This window comes from Bombina bombina, chromosome 1 (assembly GCF_027579735.1).
Source record: "Bombina bombina isolate aBomBom1 chromosome 1, aBomBom1.pri, whole genome shotgun sequence".
Taxonomy (NCBI): Eukaryota; Metazoa; Chordata; class Amphibia; order Anura; family Bombinatoridae; genus Bombina; species Bombina bombina.
Window position 1 is genome coordinate 1172591107 of NC_069499.1, and position 23951 is coordinate 1172615057.

The window sequence follows — 23951 nt, forward strand, 5'->3', positions numbered from 1 at the left end:
TGGCTCAAGGCGATTCCACTGTTTTTTCCCCAGAATTTAAATGAAACCTTCTCATAACTATGACATAATTTTTGGCGGTCATTCCTAAAGCAAGTAAACATAAATGAAAATCTGGAGATTTATCCCCTGCCACCTGCGGTGCACAGGGTCCTGTCTCTCAGAGTCAGTTATCATCTATCTTACAAGCTCTTACTCTGCTGAATCCCTGTCAGAGGGATATAAGGGTGAAATTTCCTCTGAGTAATCTAAACCAATTGAAGAACCTGAGATTGATCACCTTTAGAATTAAAGTAGAACATATCCGTTTCCTACTTTGGGAGGTTTTTAATACCTGAGAGTTATCAGAGCCTAAACCTAAGGATTCCAAAACTTTAAATAAGTTGAATAAAGTCTTTAGAGCTCCGCCCAAGGTACTTAAGGCCTTTGAAGCGCCAGATTTGTTTACAGATTACATAGCCAAAAAATGGAAAAAGACAGGTATTCTCTATGCACACCTGGTTTCTCAACAGCCGGGCCGTGGCCCAGTACCGGGCCATGATAGCCCTGCTGATGGGCCCTGACCTGTCATGCCCCCACTGCACACTCTTACCCCACTGCATACAAGGGGCAGACTGAGACCAATCAAGGCCCCAGGAAAACTGTCTCACACTGACCCAAATGTATTCAAATTTATGCAAATGAACATGGTAGCATCACTGCCCTAACCCCAACAGGCACATCAACCTCCAGAGCCAGGAACCCCAACATTAAGGGCCAAAGAAAGGGCCCCCAACCTCCAGGGCCAGAGCTCACACTCCATGGCCCTCACAGCGACAGACCCTCGGCAGGACCCCACACTCCAGGGCCCCCACTAAACCCACACTGAACTGCTTAGCTACTGATAGGACAAATCCCTGCTGCTTACTATACCTGTATATATATATATATATATATATATATATATATATATATATATATAAATAAAACTACCGGGCTCTGGACATGTCCAGCTAAAATTTACCAGGCCTTGAGGTCACTTTGGTTGAGAACCACTGCAGGTTCAAAAGAATGTAACCACTTTCAGAAAATAATTTGGTAGCCTGGGAAAAAGTCCCTAAGGTATATGGGCCTACTTACATTTTGTTGAGACGCATTACTATTCCTATGGAGAATCATATCCCAGGGTTATCATATAGGTTTTTGGACCAGACCTCCTTGGCAATGGTTTCACCTGTCACACTTTCCAGAATATACTTTAAAGGCAGCTGCCTTTGCCCAATGTGTTCAAGATTTAAAGGAAATAGGGTTCTACTCCAGCCTCTTCTTTATCCCAAGGAATGAGGGCACCTATCGTCCTATCCTGGATTTAAAGACTCTGAACAAATTAGTTTGAATACCTTCCTATCAAATGGAATCTATCCGTACCATTTTACCTCAAAAATGTATGACAACCATAGACTTAAAGGATGCTTATCTGCACATCCCAATTCAATGTGACCATTTCCAGTTTCTAAGACTTGCGTTTCTCAACAAACATTATCAATTTATGGCTATCCCCTTTGTTTTGGCCCGGCCCCATGCATCTTCACGAAGGTATTGGGGTCTCTCTTAGCAGTGATCAGGGCTCAGAGAATCTCCATTGCTCCCAATTTTAAGATATTTTGATCCAAGCTCCATCTTTCTCTCTGGCTACTGTTCATACCCACAGAACGGTCTTTTTCCTTCAGGAACGTGAATGGAAAATCAATGTACGCAAAAGCTCCTTATCTCCAGCCACAAGAGTGTTTTTTCTGGGAATGATGATAGACTCTGTTCAAGTAAGTCTGTTTCTCACAGATGCTAGCAGAACCAAACTTCAAACTGTTTGTTGTCCCCAACAGATAACTCATTCTCCATCTGTAGCTCAATGCATGGAAGTAGTGGCTCTGATGGTGGCAGTGTCAGATGCCGTTCCTTTTGCGCACCTTCTTTGTCCTCTCCAATTGTCCATGCTTCAGCAGTGGTCAGAGGATTGTTTTAACTGGATTAGCAGATACATCTCAGTTCTTCTTTCAAACTGTCTCTCTCATGGTAAAGGAAAAGTCCCTATTTGACCCTTGGAGTGTCTTCGACCTACCTGGACTGTGGTCACTATGGACACAAGCTTGATGGGTTGGGGCACTGTTTAGGGTAACTGGAGGGTGCAGGGAGTGTGGTCTCCTCAGGAGGCGAGGTTACCTATCAACATCCTAGAAATATGTGCCTCTCTTTAGGCCCTTCAGTCTTGGTCCCTTTTCAAGCAAGAAAAATGTATTCAGTTCCAGTCAGACATCATCACTGCAGTAACGTACATCAATATTCAGGGAGGGACTCACAGTTTCTTAGCTATGCAAGAGGTATCTTACATTTACAAAACACAGAAGGGAACTGCACTCTCATACCGGAATGGGTACACATCCTATGACCCTGCAACATGCTCAGCCCTGGGTGCCACTGGCACTCACAGGAAGCTGCGCTGTCCCCAGAGCCACAAGCAGTTAACCCCAGACAGGTCTGGGTGCAAGAACCATAGGAAAAATGACAAAACAAATTAATACAACACACAGAGAAAACCCAGCACTCACTTACAAGCTCTCAGCTAAGATTTAAAAGCAAAAATGGAAAGGTTAGTCACCGCATCTGGCCAAATGGGACAAGCTCAGGTACCACATCAAGGTCCTTTCCAATACCTGAGACCCTAAAACAGCCACACAATGCAAGCTTTCAAATCCAAACAAACTGAAAACAAGGGAAGGGTGCACAGGAATATGTAACCACCCTAGACATATACAAAACACGGAAGGGAACTGCACTCTCATACCGGACCGGGTACACATCCCATGACCCTGCAACATGCTCAGCCCTGGGTGCCACTGGCACTCACAGGAAGCTGTGCTGTCCCCAGAGCCACAAGCAGTTAACCCCAGACAGGTCTGGGTGCAAGAACCATAGGGAAAATTACAAAACAAATTAATACAACACACAGAGAAAACCCAGCACTCACTTACAAGCTCTCAGCTAAGATTTAAAAGCAAAAATGGAAAGGTTAGTCACCGCATCTGGCCAAATGGGACAAGCTCAGGTACCACGTCAAGGTCCTTTCCAATACCTGAGACCCTAAAACAGCCAAACAATGCAAGCTTTCAAATCCAAACAAACTGAAAACAAGAGAAGGGTGCACAGGAATATGTAACCACCCTAGACATATACAAAACACGGAAGGGAACTGCACTCTCATACCGGACCGGGTACACATCCCATGACCCTGCAACATGCTCAACCCTGGGTGCCACTGGCACTCACAGGAAGCTGTGCTGTCCCAGGAGCCACAAGCAGTTAACCCCAGACAGGTCTGGGTGCAAGAACCATAGGGAAAATTACAAAACAAATTAATACAACACACAGAGAAAACCCAGCACTCACTTACAAGCTCTCAGCTAAGATTTAAAAGCAAAAATGGAAAGGTTAGTCACCACATCTGGCCAAATGGGACAAGCTCAGGTACCACGTCAAGGTCCTTTCCAATACCTGAGACCCTAAAACAGCCAAACAATGCAAGCTTTCAAATCCAAACAAACTGAAAACAAGAGAAGGGTGCACAGGAATATGTAACCACCCTAGACATATACAAAACACGGAAGGGAACTGCACTCTCATACCGGACCGGGTACACATCCCATGACCCTGCAACATGCTCAACCCTGGGTGCCACTGGCACTCACAGGAAGCTGTGCTGTCCCCAGAGCCACAAGCAGTTAACACCAGACAGGTCATTCCATTTTTGCTTTTAAATCTTAGCTGAGAGCTTGTAAGTGAGTGCTGGGTTTTCTCTGTGTGTTGTATTAATTTGTTTTGTAATTTTCCCTATGGTTCTTGCACCCACACCTGTCTGGGGTTAACTGATTGTGGCTCTGGGGACAGCACAGCTTCCTGTGAGTGCCAGTGGCACCCAGGGCTGAGCATGTTGCAGGGTCATGGGATGTGTACCCGGTCCGGTATGAGAGTGCAGTTCCCTTCCGTGTTTTGTATATGTCTAGGGTGGTTACATATTCCTGTGCACCCTTCCCTTGTTTTCAGTTTGTTTGGATTTGAAAGCTTGCATTGTGTGGCTGTTTTAGGGTCTCAGGTATTGGAAAGTACCTTGACGTGGTACCTGAGCTTGTCCCATTTGGCCAGATGCGGTGACTAACCTTTCCATTTTTGCTTTTAAATCTTAGCTGAGAGCTTGTAAGTGAGTACTGGGTTTTCTCTGTGTGTTGTATTAATTTGTTTTGTAATTTTCCCTATGGTTCTTGCACCCAGACCTGTCTGGGGTTAACTGCTTGTGGCTCTGGGGACAGCACAGCTTCCTGTGAGTGCCAGTGGCACCCAGGGCTGAGCATGTTGCAGGGTCATTCGATGTGTACTCGGTCCGGTATGAGAGTGCAGTTCCCTTCCGTGTTTTGTATATGTCTAGGGTGGTTACATATTCCTGTGCACCCTTCCCTTGTTTACAGTTTGTTTGGATTTGAAAGCTTGCATTGTGTGGCTGTTTTAGGGTCTCAGGTATTGGAAAGGACCTTGATGTGGTACCTGAGCTTGTCCCATTTGGCCAGATGCGGTGACTAACCTTTCCATTTTTGCTTTTAAATCTTAGCTGAGAGCTTATAAGTGAGTGCTGGGTTTTCTCTGTGTGTTGTATTAATTTGTTTTGTCATTTTCCCTATGGTTCTTGCACCCAGACCTGCCTGGGGTTAACTGCTTGTGGCTCTGGGGACAGCACAACTTCCTGTGAGTGCCAGTGGCACCCAGGGCTGAGCATGTTGCAGGGTCATGGGATGTGTACCCGGTCCGGTATGAGAGTGCAGTTCCCTTCCGTGTTTTGTATATGTCTAGGGTGGTTACATATTCCTGTGCACCTTTCCCTTGTTTTCAGTTTGTTTGGATTTGAAAGCTTGCATTGTGTGGCTGCTTTAGGGTCTCAGGTATTGGAAAGGACCTTGACGTGGTACCTGAGCTTGTCCCATTTGGCCAGATGCGGTGACTAACCTTTCCATTTTTGCTTTTAAATCTTAGCTGAGAGCTTGTAAGTGAGTGCTGGGTTTTCTCTGTGTGTTGTATCTTACAATTAGTCTCGGGCAGAGAAAAACCACTGCACCCTATAAGCCATACACATTCCTGGTGTGAACAATTGGGAAGCAGATTACCTAAGTTGTCAGTCTTTTCATCCAAGGGAATGGCCTCTTCATCAGGACATGTTCGATCAATTAGTGCTGAGGTGGGTTCTTCTGGAAATAGATCTAATAGCATCCAAACTGAACCGTAAACTTCCAGTTTATTGTGCCAGGTCAAGAGATCCAAGAGTGATAGCTATTCTAGTCTGCCCTTGGAATTTTCAACTGGCCTATCTATTTCCTCAGTTTGTTCTCCTTCTAAGAGTCATTGCTGGAAGCAAACAAGAATCCACTTCAGTAATGCTCATAGCTCTGGCTTGGCCCCACAGAGCTTGGTATGTGGACCTAATTTAGATGTCATCTCTTCCTCCATGGGCTCTTCCCCTAAGAAAGATCTGCTGTCTCAATGACCTTTGTATCATCCAAATCTCAAGTCTCTGAATTTGATGGTGTTGAGGTTGAACGCCCATGTCTCATAGACAGAGGTTTCTCAGACTCTTTTATCTCTACTATGCTACAAGCCAGAGAGCCCGTGACGCAAATAATTTATAAGATCTGGAAAGCTTACTTTCTTTGGTGTTCTAGAGATTTCTCTTGGAAATCTTTTAGAATCCCCAGAATTTTTCAGTTCCTTCAGGATGGACTGGATAAAGGTTCATCTTTTTTGCAAGCCTTGGTGCCTTGGAATTTTAATCTGGTTCATTATGTTTTGAAAGATCCCCCCTTTGACCCTATGCATACTCTGGAACTAAAATTATTGTCATGTATTGTCATGGAAAGTTATCTTTCTTGTTGCCATTTCTTTTGCTAGACATGTTTCTGAATTAACAGCTCTGTCTTATGATCACCCCTTTTTGGTTTTTCAAAAGGATAAAGCAGGCATGCAACTTAATATGATTTCTTCCGAAGATGGTGTCTTCAGAGAATATTATTCAGGAAATTGTTGTTCCTTTGCTGTGTCCACATCCTTTTAACTCTAAGGAACACCTACTACACAATATTGAGGTCACAATTTTATCTTCAGGCTACTAAAGATTTTAGACAGTCTTCTAGCTTATTTGTCCACTTTTCAGGTCCCAGAAAGGGTCAAAAGGCTACGGCAGTGCCCTTGGCATCAGGGCTCAAGCAGACTATTTTTGAGGCTTACTTGGTTACGGGAAAACTGCCTTCAAAAAGTGTAACTACTAGATCTGTAACTGCTTCCTGGGAAAATGATGCCTCCTTTAAATAGATTTGCAAGAAAGTATACAGACGGAAAAAATGACTGGGATTTCAGACTGAGGAGAGTGTTAAAAGGTTCAAGGTTTATTACACACAGATATCAGTGAGGCATTCCATTACTACAGTAGCATACATCCAACACGTTTCCTGCCCATTACGGCACTTCATCAGGGATACACAGCTGTTACCCCGTGTTCTTTAAATAGCCAAAGGAATTAACCCTTTAATGATTAACTATTTAAATATCAATTCAAGTAACAATTGAAGATATATAAATGTAATATTTAATATAGCCACTAATAGTTCATCCTTTCCACATATTTATACATTTCATATTCAAACCAACAAAAATTACAAATACAAGAATAAAAAAGAAAAAAACACACGTTTAAAAACAGCAATTTTAAACACTATGAAAAAATGAATACCATAATAACAGAGCTTATATAATCTCTTAATAATGTAAATATTAAACTATATTACAAATTTGTATTCAATAATAACATCCTCTTCTAAATACAAGTAAATATGGCTAAAAGAATGTTTATTCCATTAGTGAAGTAGTTAATGAACAGTATAGATGTAATACAATATACTATATTATAATATTTAGAAACTGCAGAAAGATTTCAGTATTTTATATATATATATATATATATATATATATATATATATATATATATATATATATATATATATATATATATATATATATATATATATATATACTGTATATATATATATATATATATATATATATGTTTCATGTTTAAGACTCCCAATGCAGCAAGTTTGTAAACTTTACTACTGAATAAGTTTTAAATATAAATATATAGTTACAAATGATACTGCCTAATTTCATATTTATAGTCTCCACATACAGCAAAGTGCAGTAACCACAAAAGCAAAAACAAAACAAAAACAATTGCAAAAAACAGAGATCTATTCCGTAGTAACAAAAAAGAAATATTCAGTTATATAAAAGTATTCAGTTATATAAATAAACAAAAACAAACAGAAAGGGCCAAATAGTATAAATATATGAATCTTAGTATAATATAATAGTGTTATGTAAAGATATAATATATCCCAAAGCCTGAACTGTCAGTTAATCTTCTACAAGTACAGGGAGTGCAGAATTATTAGGCAAGTTGTATTTTTGAGGATTAATTTTATTATTGAACAACAACCATGTTCTCAATGAACCCAAAAAACTCATTAATATCAAAGCTGAATAGTTTTGGAAGTAGTTTTTAGTTTGTTTTTAGTTATAGCTATTTTAGGGGGATATCTGTGTGTGCAGGTGACTATTACTGTGCATAATTATTAGGCAACTTAACAAAAAACAAATATATACCCATTTCAATTATTTATTTTTACCAGTGAAACCAATATAACATCTCAACATTCACAAATATACATTTCTGACATTCAAAAACAAAACAAAAACAAATCAGTGACCAATATAGCCACCTTTCTTTGCAAGGACACTCAAAAGCCTGCCATCCATGGATTCTGTCAGTGTTTTGATCTGTTCACCATCAACATTGCGTGCAGCAGCAACCACAGCCTCCCAGACACTGTTCAGAGAGGTGTACTGTTTTCCCTCCTTGTAAATCTCACATTTGATGATGGACCACAGGTTCTCAATGGGGTTCAGATCAGGTGAACAAGGAGGCAATGTCATTAGATTTTCTTCTTTTATACCCTTTCTTGCCAGCCACGCTGTGGAGTACTTGGACGCGTGTGATGGAGCATTGTCCTGCATGAAAATCATGTTTTTCTTGAAGGATGCAGACTTCTTCCTGTACCACTGCTTGAAGAAGGTGTCTTCCAGAAACTGGCAGTAGGACTGGGAGTTGAGCTTGACTCCATCCTCAACCCGAAAAGGCCCCACAAGCTCATCTTTGATGATACCAGCCCAAACCAGTACTCCACCTCCACCTTGCTGGCGTCTGAGTCGGACTGGAGCTCTCTGCCCTTTACCAATCCAGCCACGGGCCCATCCATCTGGCCCATCAAGACTCACTCTCATTTCATCAGTCCATAAAACCTTAGAAAAATCAGTCTTGAGATATTTCTTGGCCCAGTCTTGACATTTCAGCTTGTGTGTCTTGTTCAGTGGTGGTCGTCTTTCAGCCTTTCTTACCTTGGCCATGTCTCTGAGTATTGCACACCTTGTGCTTTTGGGCACTCCAGTGATGTTGCAGCTTTGAAATATGGCCAAACTGGTGGCAAGTGGCATCTTGGCAGCTGCACGCTTGACTTTTGTCAGTTCATGGGCAGTTATTTTGCGCCTTGGTTTTTCCACACGCTTCTTGCGACCCTGTTGACTATTTTGAATGAAACGCTTGATTGTTCGATGATCACGCTTCAGAAGCTTTGCAATTTTAAGAGTGCTGCATCCCTCTGCAAGATATCTCACTATTTTTGACTTTTCTGAGCCTGTCAAGTCCTTCTTTTGACCCATTTTGCCAAAGGAAAGGAAGTTGCCTAATAATTATGCACACCTGATATAGGGTGTTGATGTCATTAGACCACACCCCTTCTCATTACAGAGATGCACATCACCTAATATGCTTAATTGGTAGTAGGCTTTCAAGCCTATACAGCTTGGAGTAAGACAACATGCATAAAGAGGATGATGTGGTCAAAATACTCATTTGCCTAATAATTCTGCACTCCCTGTATATACCACTGAATTTATCTAGATTATATATGGATTAAATTAGAGGAAAAATGTTCTCTAGAAAGAAAGAGGGTATTAGTTCTGCAGGTATTAATCAGTAAATAATTTCAAGTCAGACATTTCATTGATGCCATCAGGATTCCCCGTTTTAAATGGTAAATCCAGAAGACCTCTTGCAAGGAGGTAACCTGGTCTTCTCTTCATATTTTTTCTAAATGTTATCATTTTGATATCTATGCTTCCCCTGAAGCTGCTTTTGTCAGGAAAGTCCTTCAGGCCACAGTGTTTGGCAAATAGGAACTACCATCTCTTTGTCCTACCTGTCCTTAACATGGACCCTCAGCTTGGGAATAGTATCCCACATCTTATGGACACCTATGGACTCTCATCATCTTACGAAAGAATTTATACTTACTGATAAATTTCTTTCTTTTGGGTTGAAGAGAGTCCATAGGACCCGGACGTGTTTTTTAAAATGGGCAACAGTTCTTATTTGCACCTCTTAACCCTTCTTTCGGTCTTTACTACCTTTTTTGTCTCTCGCCTATGGTCGGCTATATGTAAACTGAGTGGGGAGAGGAGGTAGGAGGGATTAAAAGCTCTTGTGAGGGTTCTTGAACTCCTCCTGGTGGCAGGAAATATATCCCACATGTTATGGACACCTATGGTATCTCATCATCCTGAAAGAATAACACTTACTAATTTATTAATAAAAAAAAGAAGAAAGAATCACACTTACTAATTTACTTACTAACGGCTAGATTTGGAATTTTGTTGGTAAGGACCCGCGTAGCTAACGCTGGCTTTTTTCTGGCCGCACCTTTAAAATAACTCTGGTATTGAGAGTCCACCGAATGGCTGCGTTAGGCTCCAAAAAAGGAGCGTAGAGCATATTTAACGCCACTGCAACTCTCGATACCAGAGTTGCTTACGGACGCGGCCAGCCTCAAAAACGTGCTCGTGCACGATTCCCCCTGAAAAAAAACCTAACACCTGCAAAAAAGCCGCGTTCAGCTCCTAACGCAGCCCAATTGTTTGCTATGGGGAAACACTTCCTACGTCTGCACCTAACACTCTAACATGAACCCCGAGTCTAAACACCCCTAACCTTACACTTATTAACCCCTAATCTGCCGCCCCCGCTATTGCTGACCCCTGCATATTATTATTAACCCCTAATCTGCCGCTCCGTAAACCGCCGCTACTTACATTATCCCTATGTACCCCTAATCTGCTGCCCCTAACACCGCCGACCCCTATATTATATTTATTAACCCCTAATCTGCCCCCCACAACGTCGCCTCCATCTGCCTACACTTATTAACCCCTAATCTGCCGACCGGACCTGAGCGCTACTATAATAAAGTTATTAACCCCTAATCCGCCTCACTAACCCTATAATAAATAGTATTAACCCCTAATCTGCCCTCCCTAACATCGCTGACACCTAACTTCAATTATTAACCCCTAATCTGCTAACTGGAGCTCACCGCTATTCTAATAAATGTATTAACCCCTAAAGCTAAGTCTAACCCTAACACTAACACCCCCCTAAGTTAAATATAATTTTAATCTAACGAAATTAATTATCTCTTATTAAATAAATTATTCCTATTTAAAGCTAAATACTTACCTGTAAAATAAATCCTAATATAGCTACACTATAAATTATAATTATATTATAGCTATTTTAGGATTAATATTTATTTTACAGGTAACTTTGTAATTATTTTAACCAGGTACAATAGCTATTAAATAGTTAATAACTATTTATTAGTTACCTAGTTAAAATAATAACAAAATTACCTGTAAAATAAATCCTAACCTAAGTTACAATTAAACCTAACACTACACTATCATTAAATTAATTAAATAAAATATCTACAATTACCTACAATTAAACCTAACACTACACTATCAATACATGAATTAAATACAATATCTACAAATAACTACAATGAAATGAACTAACTAAAGTACAAAAAATAAAAAAGAACTAAGTTACAAAAAAATAAAAAAATATTTACAAACATAAGGAAAATCTTACAACAATTTTAAACTAATTACACCTACTCTAAGCCCCCTAATAAAATAACAAAGCCCCCCAAAATAAAAAATGCCCTACCCTATTCTAAATTACTAAAGTTCAAAGCTCTTTTACCTCACCAGCCCTGAACAGGGCCCTTTGCGGGGCATGCCCCAAAGAATTCAGCTCTTTTGCCTGTAAAAAAAAACATACAATACCCCCCCAACATTACAACCCACCACCCACATACCCCTAATCTAACCCAAACCCCCCTTAAATAAACCTAACACTAAGCCCCTGAAGATCATCCTACCTTGTCTTCACCATACCAGGTTCACCGATCGGTCCTGGCTCCAAAATCTTCATCTAACCCAAGCGGGGGCTGGCGATCCATCATCCGGCGGCTGAAGAGGTCCAGAAGAGGCTCCAAAGTCTTCATCCTATCCGGGAAGAAGAGTAGATCCGGACCGGCAACCATCATCTTCCAAGCGGCATCTTCTATCTTCATCCGATGAGGACCGGCTCCATCCTGAAGACCTCCACCGCGGACCCATCTTCATCCGGCGACGTCCAACTGAAGAATGATGGTTCCTTTAAGGGACGTCATCCAAGATGGCGTCCCTTGAATTCCGATTGGCTGATAGGATTCTATCAGCCAATCGGAATTAAGGTAGGAATATTCTGATTGGCTGATGGAATCAGCCAATCAGAACCAAGATCAATCCGATTGGCTGATCCAATCAGCCAATCAGATTGAGCTCACATTCTATTGGCTGATCGGAACAGCCAATAGAATGCAAGCTTAATCTGATTGGCTGATTGGATCAGCCAATCGGATTGATGATAGAAGATGCCGCTTGGAAGATGATGGTTGCCGGTCCAGATCTACTCTTCTTCCCGGATAGGATGAAGACTTTGGAGCCTCTTCTGGACCTCTTCAGCCGCCGGATGATGGATCGCCAGCCCCCGCTTGGGTTGGCTGAAGATTTTGGAGCCAGGACCGATCGGTGAACCTGGTATGGTGAAGACAAGGTATGATGATCTTCAGGGGCTTAGTGTTAGGTTTATTTAAGGGGGGTTTGGGTTAGATTAGGGGTATGTGGGTGGTGGGTTGTAATGTTGGGGGGGGGGGTATTGTATGTTTTTTTTACAGGCAAAAGAGCTGAATTCTTTGGGGCATGCCCCGCAAAGGGCCCTGTTCAGGGCTGGTAAGGTAAAAGAGCTTTGAACTTTAGTAATTTATAATAGGGTAGGGCATTTTTTATTTTGGGGGGCTTTGTTATTTTATTAGGGGGCTTAGAGTAGGTGTAATTAGTTTAAAATTGTTGTAAGATTTTTCTTATGTTTGTAAATATTTTTTTATTTTTTGTAACTTAGTTCTTTTTTATTTTTTGTACTTTAGTTAGTTTATTTCATTGTAGTTATTTGTAGGTATTGTATTTAATTAATGTATTGATAGTGTAGTGTTAGGTTTAATTGTAACTTAGGTTAGGATTTATTTTACAGGTAATTTTGTAATTATTTTAACTATTTTAGCTATTAAATAGTTCTTAACTATTTAATATCTATTGTACCTGGTTAAAATAAATACAAAGTTGCCTGTAAAATAAATATTAATCCTAAAATAGCTATAATATAATTATAATTTATATTGTAGCTATATTAGGATTTATTTTACAGGTAAGTATTTAGCTTTAAATAGGAATAATTTATTTAATAAGAGTTAATTTATTTTGTTAGATTTAAATTATATTTAAGTTAGGGGGGTGTTAGTGTTAGGGTTAGACTTAGCTTTAGGGGTTAATATCGAAAAAAAGAACACTGAACTATTTCCCAAAATGAATAAACTGTATCTGTGTCAGACACAGGCTTGAGGGAATGAATGATGTGTTTGGATTTTCTAAACCAGGACAGCTGTATTCATTCAGAGGTAAGACAGGTATAGTAAATGTGTACAAAAATATGTAAAGTTCCAATGAATCCTGTGACCCCTATTTATTCACAGCCCCTGTTATTTATCAGACAGTACAGAAAAATCCCACTGTATAAATGTATGGTGGTGATTTTTATATTGGAAGTCCAAACAAACACATCAAAATACAAGTAACTCACTCACCCTTCTTCTTTTGTATAAGAGCCGGGTTGTTTAGCTTTCAAATGTCACTGGGATATAGCGTTGCTGAAAATCGGAGCATAGTTGGAGATACCTTCTGTAGTGTATACGATATATGGTGCATCCAGTGAGAGAGAGTACTTGTGAAGCTGCTGGGAGCGGTTTGAAGCCAGGACAAACCGCCAAAAAATGATACAATCAAAATACTTCCACACAGGTGAAAAGGTTCCAGCAGTGAATGGATCGAGATAGAAAGTTTAAAAATGTATCCTTTATTAGTATCCGTAGAAAGTGTACTGTGTAGATTTCACAGAAAAAACTTACAATATCACAGCCAGTAAGCTAGTCAGCCCAAAAGCTCTATATCTAACAGACCAACATGTTTCGTGCTGGTACAGCACTTCGTCAGGGATAGTGAAGGGTTAACTGTTCACCTGTTAAATGCATATCCGTTCCAATCAAAACGCAGCAGCTTTGCTCTGTCCAATAAGGAACAAGATACTGAATTCAAATTGTGTGTCATGCAATGCTTCGTTTGTATGTTTAGCTTGGACCAAAGTTGCAGCAACAGGTGTTCAATATAAGACTAATCATTAGTTGTACATACATAAAAAAATAACAGAAGATATAGAGCTAAATTATGTAAATAAGATCTCAATGGGAATGAAATAAAAAACAGCACGATTGAATATCCACATGGAATTAAAAGCACCTTAGTATTGCAGCCGACATATGCTGCGCTATAGCAGTAAACAAACTTAACTATACATTTGTATACAAAATATGAATGCAACAATTTATGTTATATTATATTATGTATCAGCTAAGTAGCTGAAAAGTATCAATTTAATATAGTGGTAGATACATAAACAGCCTTACATGAGTATGCAGAATGTGCTACAGACCTGCAGAGTTAAGTCTTTTAAGGAAGTATCTAAAGTATTTTTTGTATTTTTAGCTTCTAGTTATCCTTATTAGACTGATCTGTAGAGGGACCTAATCCGTTGTGCATTAAGCGAACTAGGTGCATGTATATGCATGTATCTTTTAAAGAAGTATACTAGGTATTGTTCAACTTCTAGCTATCCTTATTGATCTGACCTGTGAAGGGATATAATCCGTTATGTACAGAAATAGCTAAGTGCAGCTAAGTTGTTAGGATAGAATCCCTAGATTATGAATAAATTTGACAATTTGATTTGTTTCTATATTAAAATGCTTATTAGCAGTAAAATGCTTGTTAACTATATACCTGCTGGAGAGAACCAAAAAAGTGTAATTTCCATATTACTATCGTTAAACAACTATTTAGACCGAGAGGGAAAGTGAATTTTATATATATTATTCTTGTTAATATCCATTGTAATGTGTATTCTATCTTATATATTTCCGTGATGGAGATAAAAAAAGAAACAAGTGAACTTAAAATCTTACAATTAAAAAAAGTGAGAAAAAAGTGAAAAAATATATTTCCATTGTAATGAAATGGAAATTTAGTGATAAAGATAATGACACCTTTATGTGTCATTGTCGGATCTTAACTGTGTAGATCCTAAGTGAACCACATATTTTTGGCGAGTGAGTTTAATTTAGACCGACTAAACTTGTGAGAGACCTAAAGAAAATGTGTAAAGGTTGTGATAGTTGTTTATCCTATGAATAATTTTAAATCTGATTTTTCATTAATACCTATTGGAGCTCCTGTTTGTAATCTGAATATCCAAAAGGTTTCGCTTTTATTTAATTTATCATGTCTATTTCCTCCAGTATTTAATTTGGGAACATAATCAATAGCCTTGAATGAGAAATATTTATGTGGTTTTTCACAATGTGACCTGAAATGCTTGGCCACCGGAGTCTTAGGCTCCTTATCTGATAGAGATAAGAGATGCTCCCTTATTCGGTCTTTGAGCATACGAGAGGTACGACCTGTATATTGTTTCTTACATAGTTTACAGGTGATTAAATATACCACAAAGATCGAATTACATGTCAAGTTGTGTTTTAATTTGAATGTTTCACCAGTATGATATGATGAGAACGAAGAATCAACTTCAGCGTATTCACATGATTTACATGGAGTGGTGCCACATTTAAAAAAAAACAATTTTGGTTCTAACCAGGTTCTCTGAACATGGTCAATTTTTTTATCAAAATGTCTTTTTAGGTTATTACCAATATCCCTCGCCTTCCTAGATACAAATTTTATGTTGTTTAAAATGTTACTATCAAGAAGTTTGTCTTTTTCTAATATGACTAGATTTTTCTTTATCACTGCGCAAATTTGTTGGTATTGGCTGCTATATTTAGTTGAAAAGACTACACTTGAACCTGAGTAATCGGTTTTTTGTGTTATCTTATCTGTTAGTAGTTCATGTCTGTCCATGGATAGGACTTCATTTGATATATTCATCAATGTATTCTTTTTGTAACCTCTGGCTGATAATCTTTGCGTGAGGTCTTCAGCCTGTTGTTTGTACTGTATTATATTGGTACAATTCCTACGAAGGCGCATATACTGGCCCTTAGGGATTCCTCTTTTTAGATGTTCAGGATGATGTGAATTTGCCCTGAGAATAGTATTCCCTGCTATGGGCTTTCGATAAGTTTCGGTCTCTATTTTATTGTCATGGACTTTAAGCAGAACATCCAAAAAAGCTAATTGAGTCTTAGAACTACTGTGTGTGAATTTTAGATTCATGTTGTTATCATTTATATATTCCAGAAAACCTTGTAATTGTGTATCTGTGCCTCTCCAAATGACCAACAGGTCATCTATATACCTGAAATATGCTTTTATGCAAGACTTAAAGGGATTTGTATCAGTATAGATTTTAATTATTTCGAAAAAACTTAGGTATAAATTTGCATACGAGGGGGAAAATTTTGCCCCCATCGCAGTACCACATTTTTGCAAATAATATTGTCCCAAGAACAAAAAATAATTATGAGTTAGAAGATAACCTACTGTCTCTATGAGAAATTCAATATAATCCAAATCATAATTGGTGTGTCTTCTCAGCATGTGATGAAGTGCATAACACCCTTGGTTGTGGGGGATGCAGGAATACAGGGAAGAGACATCAATAGAAACGAGAGTGCAATTGTCATCCAGTACAACCTGGTCAAGCATATTCAGGAGATGTTTAGTGTCCCTTACGTGACCTGGTGTGGAGCTAACAATAGGCTGTAAATGTTCATCTATAAAGGCACCCAATTTCTCCTCTAGTGTGACAATACCAGAAATGATAGGCCTGCCAGGGGGAAACTTAGGATCTTTATGTATTTTAGGTATGTGTTTGAAAACTGAAATCTGTGGATGTGTCACTTTAAGTTTATCTGCTGTCATTTTCGTTATGAAGCCTGTGTATACAGATTGGTTTAAGAATTTGTCAAGATCTTGTTGAAACTTTATAGTAGGGTTAAAACTAAGCCTGCTATAAGTATCCACATCATCCAGTTGTCTTATGGCTTCCTTGATGTAGCAATCTATATTTTGGACTACAACTGAGCCTCCTTTGTCTGAGCTGGTGATCACTAGATTATCATTATTTCTTAGCTTGTTCAAAGCCATTCTTTCTAGTTTACTGAGGTTATCACCTTTGATTTTCTTTCTTTCCTTATTTTTATGTGTGTTCTGATGTAGCTCAGTTAGTTCTTTTTCTACTATGGTGTGAAATGCTTCTATTAGGTCACCTCTCATTTGGATGGGATAAAACTTTTCATTTTTTGTTTTTACTTTGACAGATGGTATGATGTGTGCACTGGTGTCATGTCTAAAGCTTTCGCTATTAAGGCTCAATAGATCAATAAGACTACATTGTTCTTCAAAATTAGAGATGCTATTGAAATTAGTTAGGTGTATTTCAGGGTCTGTAGTGTCATTAGTATCACATTCGAACTCATTTTGTGTGCCTGTATTGAAATGCCTCTTTAAAGTAAGATTTCGTATAAACTTATTTACATCTATTAAAGTTTCAAATAATGAAAAATCAGTAGTTGGTGCAAATGTTAAACCCTTTGATAGAACTTTTGTTTCTACATTTGACAAATTAACATCTGAAAGGTTAATCACATTAATTTCATTATTTCTATTAGGACCACATTCTGATTTCTCATCAGTAATAAAGTCCTTATTTGTGTTCGTTAGTTTTTTCGTGTTGTGCCTCCTCTTCTTCTGCTGGGGTACCTCACTGGCAGTCCTCTTTCTTCTTCCTCGTTTTTTGACTGCCTTTTCTGGCTTACTTCTTTCATTTTATTTGATGTATTAGTAGCCGTTAACTCAGGAACTGCAATGGGACTGCTGCCATCTTTTGGGCGAACACTGTTATCAGATGAAGTTTCTGCCCTGGGGGTTGATGCTCTTGGACTTTCCACAGATGAAGTTTCAAAGCTAGAGAAAGTGACTTTTTTATTTGTTTGCCCTCTGTTGTTACTGTTGTTATGACCTCTCCTGTTTTTCGATCTATTAGAGTTCTTTTGTATGGTAGTCCAATTGTAAACCACGTCAAGGTCATAATCTTTGCAGTCACGATGATATTTTTTAGCTTTGCGATCTGATAATTCCTCATTAAGTTTTCTCAAGGTTTCAGTTAATTGATTATTGTAGCTTTCATATTTTGGATCAGAGACAAAAACAGAGATGCTATTTTTAACTGTTTTTAATTCTTCCAGGACCTCGCCGTGATCTTCTTTTTTGCTATTAAGCAATTGTTTCATCAGAATTAGGGAGCATTGGGTTAAGGTGTTGTTCCATTCCGTCATAAAACCTTTTTTCTGTTTTGCATAGGCTGGATATTTTTTCATCCTTAGCCCTCTTGGGATTTTGTTCTCTTCGATATAGATTTGTAAGAATTCAATCTCCCACCACAGTTTTAATTCTTTTACTTCCAATTGTTCCCTCTTTGAAAACAAACTTGCCAGGTCCAATTCATTAAGACCAGTAATGGGCTGACTACTGATTAGAGATTGCAATTTTGCTTTTCTGGCTGTGACATTCTCGATATCCATTATTATAGTTCAAACAGGCAGACAGTAAAAATATCGAATGAATGAATGATGTGTTTGGATTTTCTAAACCAGGACAGCTGTATTCATTCAGAGGTAAGACAGGTATAGTAAATGTGTACAAAAATATGTAAAGTTCCAATGAATCCTGTGACCCCTATTTATTCACAGCCCCTGTTATTTATCAGACAGTACAGAAAAATCCCACTGTATAAATGTATGGTGGTGATTTTTATATTGGAAGTCCAAACAAACACATCAAAATACAAGTAACTCACTCACCCTTCTTCTTTTGTATAAGAGCCGGGTTGTTTAGCTTTCAAATGTCACTGGGATATAGCGTTGCTGAAAATCACAGCATAGTTGGAGATACCTTCTGTAGTGTATACGATATATGGTGCATCCAGTGAGAGAGAGAGTACTTGTGAAGCTGCTGGGAGCGGTTTGAAGCCTGGACAAACCGCCAAAAAATGATACAATCAAAATACTTCCACACAGGTGAAAAGGTTCCAGCAGTGAATGGATCGAGATAGAAAGTTTAAAAATGTATCCTTTATTAGTATCCGTAGAAAGTGTACTGTGTAGATTTCACAGAAAAAACTTACAATATCACAGCCAGTAAGCTAGTCAGCCCAAAAGCTCTATATCTAACAGACCAACATGTTTCGTGCTGGTACAGCACTTCGTCAGGGATAGTGAAGGGTTAACTGTTCACCTGTTAAATGCATATCCGGTCCAATCAAAACTCAGCAGCTTTGCTCTGTCCAATAAGGAACAAGATACTGAATTCAAATTGTGTGTCAACTTAGCTGCACTTAGCTATTTCTGTACATAACGGATTATATCCCTTCACAGGTCAGATCAATAAGGATAGCTAGAAGTTGAACAATACCTAGTATACTTCTTTAAAAGATACATGCATATACATGCACCTAGTTCGCTTAATGCACAACGGATTAGGTCCCTCTACAGATCAGTCTAATAAGGATAACTAGAAGCTAAAAATACAAAAAATACTTTAGATACTTCCTTAAAAGACTTAACTCTGCAGGTCTGTAGCACATTCTGCATACTCATGTAAGGCTGTTTATGTATCTACCACTATATTAAATTGATACTTTTCAGCTACTTAGCTGATACATAATATAATATAACATAAATTGTTGCATTCATATTTTGTATACAAATGTATAGTTAAGTTTGTTTACTGCTATAGCGCAGCATATGTCGGCTGCAATACTAAGGTGCTTTTAATTCCATGTGGATATTCAATCGTGCTGTTTTTTATTTCATTCCCATTGAGATCTTATTTACATCATTTAGCTCTATATCTTCTGTTATTTTTTTATGTATGTACAACTAATGATTAGTCTTATATTGAACACCTGTTGCTGCAACTTTGGTCCAAGCTAAACATACAAACGAAGCATTGCATGACACACAATTTGAATTCAGTATCTTGTTCCTTATTGGACAGAGCAAAGCTGCTGAGTTTTGATTGGACCGGATATGCATTTAACAGGTGAACAGTTAACCCTTCACTATCCCTGACGAAGTGCTGTACCAGCACGAAACATGTTGGTCTGTTAGATATAGAGCTTTTGGGCTGACTAGCTTACTGGCTGTGATATTGTAAGTTTTTTCTGTGAAATCTACACAGTACACTTTCTACGGATACTAATAAAGGATACATTTTTAAACTTTCTATCTCGATCCATTCACTGCTGGAACCTTTTCACCTGTGTGGAAGTATTTTGATTTTAGGGGTTAATACATTTATTAGAATAGCGGTGAGCTCCAGTCGGCAAATTAGGGGTTAATGTTTGAAGTTAGGTGTCGGCGATGTTAGGGAGGGAAGATTAGGGGTTAATACTATTTATTATAGGGTTAGTGAGGCGGATTAGGGGTTAATAACTTTATTATGATAGCGGTGCGGTCCGCTCGGCAGATTAGGGGTTTATAAGTGTAGGCAGGTGGAGGCGACGTTGTGGGGGGCAGATTAGGGGTTAATAAATATAATATAGGGGTCGGCAGTGTTAGGGGCAGCAGATTAGGGGTACATAGCTATAATGTAGGTGGCGGCTCTTTGCGGTCGGCAGATTAGAGGTTAATTATTGTAGGTAGCTGGCTGCGACGTTGTGGGGAGCAGGTTAGGGGTTAATAAATATAATAAAGGGGTCGGCGGTGTTAGGGGCATCAGATTAGGGGTACATAAGGATAACGTAGGTGGCGGTCGGCAGATTAGGGGTTAAAAAATTAAATCGAGTGGCGGCGATGTGGGGGGCCTTGGTTTAGGGGTACATAGGTAGTTTATGGGTGTTAGTGTACTTTAGAGTACAGTAGTCAAGAGCTTTATGAACCGGCGTTAGCCCAGAAAGCTCTTAACTACTGACTTTTTTCTGCGGCTGGAGTTTTGTCGTTAGATTTCTAACGCTCACTTCAGCCACGACTCTAAATACCGGAGTTAGAAAAATCCCATTGAAAAGATAGGATACGAAATTGACGTAAGGGGATCTGCGGTATGGAAAAGTCGCGGCTGAAAAGTGAGCGTTAGACCCTTTTTTGAGTGACTCCAAATACCGGAGGTAGCCTAAAACCAGCGTTAGGAGCCTCTAACGCTGGTTTTCACGGCTACCGCCAAACTCCAAATCTAGGCCTAATTTATTAATAAAAAGCTATTAAAATAAAACCAATCAATAGATATATCTATATCATACAAATCAATCAAATATAAAGCAATATTGTATAGAACATGCATAAGAAATATATATTTTCACAGAATAAAAAAATGATAAAAAAACACACACTATAATCTGGATTGGACTGAGGTTATCACCCTATTGGCGCCTCTTTTCATTCCATTCAGGATTGGTTTTGGCTAGTGTTAGGTTTAATTGTAGGTAATTGTAGGTATTTTATTTAATTAATTTATTGATAGTGTAGTGTTAGGTTTAATTGTAACTTAGGTTAGGATTTATTTTACAGGTAATTTTGTAATTATTTTAACTTGGTAACTATTAAATAGTTATTAACTATTTAATAGCTATTGTACCTGGTTATAATAATTACAAAGTTGCCTGTAAAATAAATATTAATCCTAAAATAGCTACAATATAATTATAATTTATATTGTAGCTATATTAGGGTTTATATTTCAGGTATTTAGCTTTAAATAGGAATAATTTATTTAATAAGAGTTAATTTATTTTGTTAGATTTAAATTATATTTAAGTTAGGGGGGTGTTAGGGTTATGGTTAGACTTAGCTTTAGGGGTTAATACATTTATTATAGTAGCGGTGTGGTCGGCAGATTAGGGGTTAATAATTGTAGGTAGGTGGAGGCGACGTTGGGGGCGGCAGATTAGGGGTTAATAAATATAATATAGGGGTTGGCTGTGTTAGGGGCAGCAGATTAGGGGTACATGGGTATAATGTAGGTTGTGGCTGTGTACGGAGCGGCAGATTAGGGGTTAAAAAAAATATGCAGGTGTCAGCGATAGCGGGGGCGGCAGATTAGGGGTTAATAAATATTATGTAGGCGTCGGCGGTATTAGGGGCAGCAGATTGGGGTACATAGGGATAACGTAGGTGGCGGCAGTGTGCGGTCTGCAGATTAGGGGTAAAAAAAATTAATAGAGTGGCGGCGATGCGGGGGGCCTCGGTTTAGGGGTACATAGGTAGTTTATGGGTGTTAGTGTACTTTAGAGCACAGTAGTTAAGAGCTTTAAAAACCGACGTTAGCCCAAAAAGATCTTAACTACTGACTTTTTTCTGCGGCTGGAGTTTTGTCGTTAGATTTCTAACACTCACTTCAGCCACGACTCTAAATACCGGCGTTAGAAAGATCCCATTGAAAAGATAGGATACGCAATTGACGTAAGGGTATCTGCGGTATGGAAAAGTCGCGGCTGCAAAGTGAGCGTTAGACCCTTTCCTGACTGACTCTAAATACCAGCGGTAGCCCAAAACCAGCGTTAGGAGCCTCTAACGCTGGTTTTGACGGCTAACGCCAAACTCTAAATCTAGCCGTTAGTTAATAATTGTAAGGTTATATAGATTTATTTTAATTATATTTAAGTTAGGGGTTGTTAAGGTTATGTTAGGTTTAGATTTAGGCTTAGGGTTACATTAGGGTTAGGTTTAGGGGTTAATAACTTTAGAATAGTGGCGGCGACATTGGGGGCGGCAGATTATGGGTTAATAACTAATGTAGGTTGCAACAATGTTAGGGGCAGCAGATTAGGGGTTAATAACTGTATGTAGATGGCGACAATATCAGGGGTGGCAGATTAGGGGTTAATAACTGTATGTAGGTGGCGGCGATGTTAGGGGCAGCAGATTATGGGTTAATAACTGTATGTAGGTGGAGGCGATATCGGGGGTGGCAGATTAGGGGTTAATAACTGTAATGTAGGTGGCGGCAATGTTAGGGGCAGCAGATTAGGGGTGTTTAGACTCAGGGTTTATGTTAGGGTGTTAGGTTTAAGCATAACTTTTTATTTTCCCCATAGACATCAATGGGGCTGCGTTACAGAGCTTTTGTTTCCGCAATCGCAAATGTTAGACTTTTTTTTGCTGTTTTGATGTTTATGGGAAAATCGTGCATGAGCACGTCAAAGCAGCACTTGATTTTGGTGCGGTATGGAGCTCAATGCCCCCATATCGCCTGCACAAGCCAGCTTTTTAAAAACCTGTAATAGCAGCGCTATGGGGAGGTGAAATAACGCCGAAAATGTTGCGGTCGTTAATTTCCCTATAGCGCTCAAAACTCGTAATCTAAAAAATGTTTGTTCATATGCAGTCACAGACTCACAACATAATTTAAAGGGACACTGAACCCAAATTTTTTCTTTCGTGATTCAGACAGAGCATGACATTTTAAGCAACTTTCTAATTTACTCCTATTATCAAATTTTCTTCATTCTCTTGGTATCTTTATTTGAAATGCAAGAAAGTAAGTTTAGATGCCGGCCCATTTTTGGTGAACAACCTGGGTTGTTCTTGCTGATTGGTGGATAAATTCATCCACCAATAAAAAAGTTCTGTCCAGAGTTCTTAACAAAAAAAAAAAAAAAGCTTAGATGCCTTTTTTTTCAAATAAAGATAGCAAGAGATCTGAGAAAAATTGATAATAGGAGCAAATTAGAAAGTTGCTTAAAAATGCATGCTCTATCTGAATCAGGAAAGAAAAAAAATTGGGTTCAGTGTTCCTTTAATTAATTATTATGTATCATTTATTGAAAGACTCTGTATCATTAACTGGATGTTGGACAACTTTAATGGCCATAAGTGAGGTGATCCAATGACAACATCTAATGGTTAGGAACTCTAAATAGGCTGGGTTTCTTTAGGGGCACGACATTTGTCCAATTCTTTGTCACTGATACATGAGTTAAATATATTTTTTTAGGTTTCATCTGATTAGGTTTAGAAGTGACATTCTTTTTGCTTTTGAGAGACCTGATAGTTGAAAACTATATTTGGTAAAACAAACACTTGTCAACTAGAAGGTTACCATTTGTCCCAAAATATTTAACTGTAAATAGACTGTTCTGTCATAAGAGTTCCCCTACTAACACACAAAAATCCCATGTTTTGCTCATCAACTTTATTTTCTCTTTCACAGGGAGAATATTCTAGTCTTGGACATATATTTTGAGGCACTGAATTATGAGACAATAGAACAAAGAAAGGCTTATGAGGTGGCTGGGCTCCTTGGTGAGTCTTTTTTTTTTTTTACTTCTC

General features: G+C 38.6%; 1 protein-coding gene across 1 annotated transcript in view; it reads left to right on the top strand.

Moving 5' to 3' along the window:
- Positions 1-23951, top strand: part of ASIC2 (acid sensing ion channel subunit 2) — a 796537-nt gene that overhangs the window by 715539 nt on the left and 57047 nt on the right. Inside the window, exon 7 of the mRNA XM_053699697.1 lies at positions 23833-23924. Coding sequence (XP_053555672.1) covers positions 23833-23924 — 92 coding nt within the window. The remainder of the gene's footprint in view (positions 1-23832; positions 23925-23951) is intronic.